This window comes from Danio rerio, chromosome 14 (assembly GCF_052040795.2).
Source record: "Danio rerio strain M-AB ecotype USA chromosome 14, GRCz13ab, whole genome shotgun sequence".
NCBI lineage: Eukaryota > Metazoa > Chordata > Actinopteri > Cypriniformes > Danionidae > Danio > Danio rerio.
Genome location: NC_141034.1, coordinates 55,867,501 through 55,872,500, shown reverse-complemented (window position 1 = coordinate 55,872,500; position 5,000 = coordinate 55,867,501). Strand labels below are relative to the sequence as shown.

At 38.5% G+C, this 5,000-nt stretch overlaps 3 protein-coding genes across 6 annotated transcripts in view; 1 reads left to right on the top strand and 2 right to left on the bottom strand.

Annotated features, from left to right (window-relative positions):
- The window catches only part of rnf44 (ring finger protein 44), a 325,815-nt gene that overhangs the window by 140,629 nt on the left and 180,186 nt on the right, over positions 1-5,000 (bottom strand). The window lies entirely within an intron of this gene.
- The window catches only part of unc5a (unc-5 netrin receptor A), a 716,311-nt gene that overhangs the window by 630,458 nt on the left and 80,853 nt on the right, over positions 1-5,000 (top strand). The gene's annotated exons all lie outside the window — the stretch shown is intronic.
- pdlim7 (PDZ and LIM domain 7) overlaps positions 1-5,000 on the bottom strand; it is a 114,408-nt gene that overhangs the window by 55,870 nt on the left and 53,538 nt on the right. For both annotated transcript variants that reach the window (NM_200840.2, NM_001328701.2), the window contains 1 exon segment: positions 1,457-1,608. In NM_200840.2, the coding sequence (NP_957134.2) occupies positions 1,457-1,608 (152 nt within the window).

Sequence of the window (5,000 nt, the reverse complement as noted above, 5' to 3'; positions counted from 1 at the left end):
TTTCAGTGTAAGTACATTAAAGGAACCCTATTTTACCCCTTTTACAAGATATAAGATAGGTTTGAGCTCAAAATAGCCATCAGATCATTTATTATACCCTGCTGAATCTGCTAATTTTGGAGCAAAAATACATTGTAGCCGTTTTATCGCCTGTGCCTTTAAATGCAAATGAGTTGGTTCTCCCGCCCACTGCCCCTACATGCTCCATGTTTGTTTCTCCTGCTCCATCACATAAACAGTAGTCAGTGAGGGAGATCGCAATAAAGATGATATATTTATTTCAATATCAAAATATTTAAATATTTTATTTTAATAAATATTTATATTTATTAAAATTGATATTTTATTTGATGTTTTTGTTGTGGAGTTTTTTCAAGCCTTTCTGCATTGACGAGTCACATAAATGCCACTGCAAAGTTCGCAGAACACACACACACACACACACACACTCTTTGTTTTTGTACAACGTTGAGGCAAATATGATAGGAAATAAGTTAATATACACTGCTATATCCATTATGCTACTGTGCAAAATAAACCAGATTTAACGTCCACAAACTAGGACGATTGTTGTATGTTTGAAGCATCCGCTGACGCAGCTGTACCAAGTCTTTACTTTCCTACTATTCTTTCTGAGTCTATTCTTACTTACAAACATGCTCCGTCTTAAAAACGCTTTAAACATGTGAAACTCATTCCTGAGCTGCAGCTGGTCAGAGTTGGAACAGAACTTTTAATCAGTTTCTTTGCAAATCCTGTCCTGTGGATATGATTGTGTGTAACTATGGATGCATGCTAATACACTGCTGTCAATCAATTCAGTGGACAGGGAAACCGCACTCCTACATCATGTCGCGGTGGGCCTCAAAATCGAGGGATTGGGACCCTATTTTAACATCGGGAATTTTTGAAAAAGAGACTTGCTGTTTCTATCACTCCAGTATGACAGTGGACACACTATACCACACACAGTTCTGTCCGAACAGCTTACAAAAGATGAATTTCATCATAGGTGCCCTTTAAGATCACCTAATATAATGAGGGACCAAAACAAGTGTAACCAAAATGTAATTATCCTAGTTTGAATGTGTGTGTGTGTGTGTACACATGTTTTTGTGACATATCAGGACACAAATCTGTATAATGACATGGGTATGACACAGGTATTACAAAAAGGAGGTGAAATATTAGGACATTGGTGACGTCCTCGTTTCTCAAAATGCTTATAAATCCCACAGGATGAGTTTAATCAAAGTAAAGCTGCACACAGTCTCCTGTGATGGTTGGGTTTAGGGGTGTGGTGGGGTGAGGGCAATACAATATACAGTTTGGACAGTACAAAATAAATGGAAACCTATGTAATGTCCCCACTTTTCACAAAAACAAACGTGTGTGTGTGTGTGTGTGTGTGTGTGTGTGAGTGTGTGTGTGTGTGTGAGTGAGTGTGTGTGTGTACCTGCTCAGAGTGAGCTTGAGAGAGTCGGTGGCGGCTCTGATCTTGTTCTGGGCCTCCACATGGGTCATCTCCTCTGCATTGGCATCAAAGATGGACACCACCCAATCTCCAACTCCCACTCCAGCCTGCGCCGCCTTCCCACCTGGAGTCAGCTGAAAAACACACAGAAAAACAACACCAGTCAGTCGGGAAATAAAGAAGCTTCAGGAGACGACATGATAACATTACAAAACACAAATTCAGCAAAATATATGCAGACCACAGCCATATCCTCCTGCAGCCTAAGAGCGCTAACTCACTGAAGCTAAGCAGGGCTGAGACTGGTCAGTACCTGGATGGAGGACCATATGGGAAAACTAGGTTGCTGTTGGAAGTGGTTAGTGAGGCCAGCAGGGGGCGCTTAACCTGCGGTCTGTGTGAGTCCTAATGCCCCAGTAAAGTGAAGGGGACACTACACTCTCAGTGAGCTTTGTCTTTCAGATGAGACGTTAAACCGAGGTCCTGACTCTCTGTGCTCATTACTTATCCCATGGCACTTCTGGTGAAGAGTAGGGGTGTAACCGGTGTCCTGGCCAAATTCCCTCCATCAGCCCTCGTCCATCATGGCCTCCCAATCATCCCCATCCACTGAATTGGCTTCTCCACTCCACCAATAGCTGGTGTGTGGTGAGCACACTGGCGCCGTTGTCTTGTGGCTGCCCTCACATCATCCAAGTGGATGCTGCACACTGGTGGTGGTGTGGAAAGACCCCCCTCATGATTGTGAAGCACTTTGGCTGTGTGGCCATACACAATACATGAGCTACATAAATACACATTACAAATATGCATTACAGAAGAGCTGACAACATATCACTACATAAAGGGGTGTTGTGGTGTTTGACAACATCAATAAATCTTACCATTTAAATCAATGGCTTTTAAATTATGCAAATAGAAAATGTCAAATATTGCCATGAAAACAAAAGTATAAAAGAACTGAATGGTTGCTAAAGTGCTCTAAAGCAAATTATGTTCAAATCAATTCATGTTTATTTCTATAGTGCTTTTACAATATACAGTTAAATTCAGAATTATTCGCCCCCTTTTGAATTTTTTTTACTTTTTTAAATATTTCCCAAATGGTGTTTAACAGAGCAAGGAAATTTTCACAGATTGTTTGATAATATTTTTTCTTCTGAAGAAAGTCTCATTTGTTTTATTTCGGCTAGAATAAAAGCAGTTTTTAATTTTTTAAACACCATTTTTGGGACAATATTATAATATTACAAATATTTGAATTTTCATAAAACCCTATTGAAAGTGTTTAAAATAAATGTATATGTCATCTGTGTTATAATAAACACATAAAAAAGAGGCTCTTGGATTTTTTTTTTTATAAACTCAAATATGAAAGTGTACCTTTTCGGTTTTGTGTGGTCTAGCGTGCTGTAATTAATTTTGGTGGTTCCTGCACATGTCTGTAATCATAGGAAAAAAGATAAATGTCTCCACCATAATCTATGCAAAAGTTATTGTATTCCAACTGATGAGAGGTGCTGTACAAGCCAAAGGAAGCGATCATTGTTTGCATATTACACTATTCTTGTGTTTGATCAAACATAATTCACTGTGTTTGGAGCACATCAGACATATAAAAGGATTACTTATGCACATCACCTCAAAAACAGAGGAGAATGACTCTGAAGCGCACAGCATAAGGTAAGAGATGACAGCTGTCTGTGCTATCTGGGGCTGCTTAGTGATCATGAATGTATTGTTTACATTTCTGCGCCATGGAAACACCGCGATTCATTCAGCAACTGTTTGGCATATGAATATAATTCAGTAAAAAGAATGATAGAACTGTATGAGCACCGGCAAGAGCTTTCATTTGAGCTATAACTTATACATGTGTTATATAAAAAAATATGAAAATGAAACAATGTAAAATACCTAGCTCGGGTATCCAAAATACTGTGTATTTAAGTGTAAATAACTTTTGTACAGTAAAATAAAAACCAAAGTGATGCATATGTGCATAAAATATAGATTCCACACTTTCAAACGAAACCACTTACGGGGGTCTGGTGCAACGCTAGCCCTTTAAATCTGAAAGCAAAAGTCGATGATGTCACCGGGTCCGCAGAGTTTAAGAGGTTAAGCTGTATAGAAGTGTCTTGAAGAATATCTAGTCAAATATTATTTACTGTCATCATGTCAAAGATAAAATAAATCAGTTATTAGAAAGAAGTTTAAACTATTATGTTTAGAAATGTGCTGAAACAGTCTTCCCTCCGTTAAACAGAAATTGGGGAAAAAAATAAACAGGGGTGTTAATAATTCAGAGGGCTAATAAGTCTGACTTCAACTGTAGATTGTGTCAAAGCAGCTTCACATAGAGGATTATGGTGAATTGAAACAGTGTCAGCTCAGTTTTCAATGTTGAAGTTTAGCTCAGTTCAGTGTGGTTTAATTTTCACCACTGAACACCAAAACACTGAAGAGCAAATCCATCGATGCACAGCTCCACAAGTCCAAGCAAACTAAAACTTCACCAATTGACAAAAGTGAAGGAAAAAAAAAAAAAACCTTGAGAGAAACCAGGCTCAGTTGGGCACGACTATTTCTCCTCAGGCCAAACTTCCTGTGCGGAGTGGCAGTTTAGATGCTAGATGTGGTTATGTGGTCTGGGGGTATTTGTATTGTATTGTATTGGTATTGTATTGGTATTGTATTGGTATTGTATTGGTATTGTATTGGTATTGGTATTGTATTGGTATTGGTATTGTATTGGTATTGTATGCTGTTTAATCAATGTGTGAGCTGACAGTATGTTCTCAGCACTAGCATATAAATGAGTTATTAAAGTGAAATAAAATCCGTATGTGGGTTTGTTTTTATAAGATATAATATTGTTCAGTAATACATGGTTTTCGCTACATTCATTCTTCCATGGCGGGCGCCACGCCAAAATTGATCCCACCACGGCTACATTACAGCTTCTCATTTAAAACATTCAGTCCTGTTTTGTTTTTATTTAATAGCGGGTGATAATCGCACCAAAGCAAATTAAAAGGTAAGTGAATTATAACAGTGCAAACTTTTCTGTTGTGTACGTAGTATTGCTGTGCGTAATTTGTTTAATCCTTTAAGGTTACATGCTGACTGACTGACAGGTGCGTGATGCGTGAGGCCAGCAAACACAACATATAGCCATTTTACTTTACTTCAGGACGCATTAATGTCGCTCTGTAGGTCTATTGGAGACATTTATAAATATTCCTAGCTAATCAATAATAAATGTTGGAGACATACTTGTTACATAAACGCACTAAATCGCATTCAGCAGCGTTTATTTGAGAGCGCACAAGAAGATCTGCGCTTGAGCAGCGTATATCTGAGAGCGTGCAAGAAATTGTGCACGAGCAGAGGAAATCGGCGTGCAAGCAAAGAGATTCACATGCTCAAAGGCTATTACATAAATGCAATTTTTTACACTTGGTAGATCAGTGTAAAAAAGGCCTGCCGCCACAGCTGTAAAAAATCCTAGAGGAAACACTGA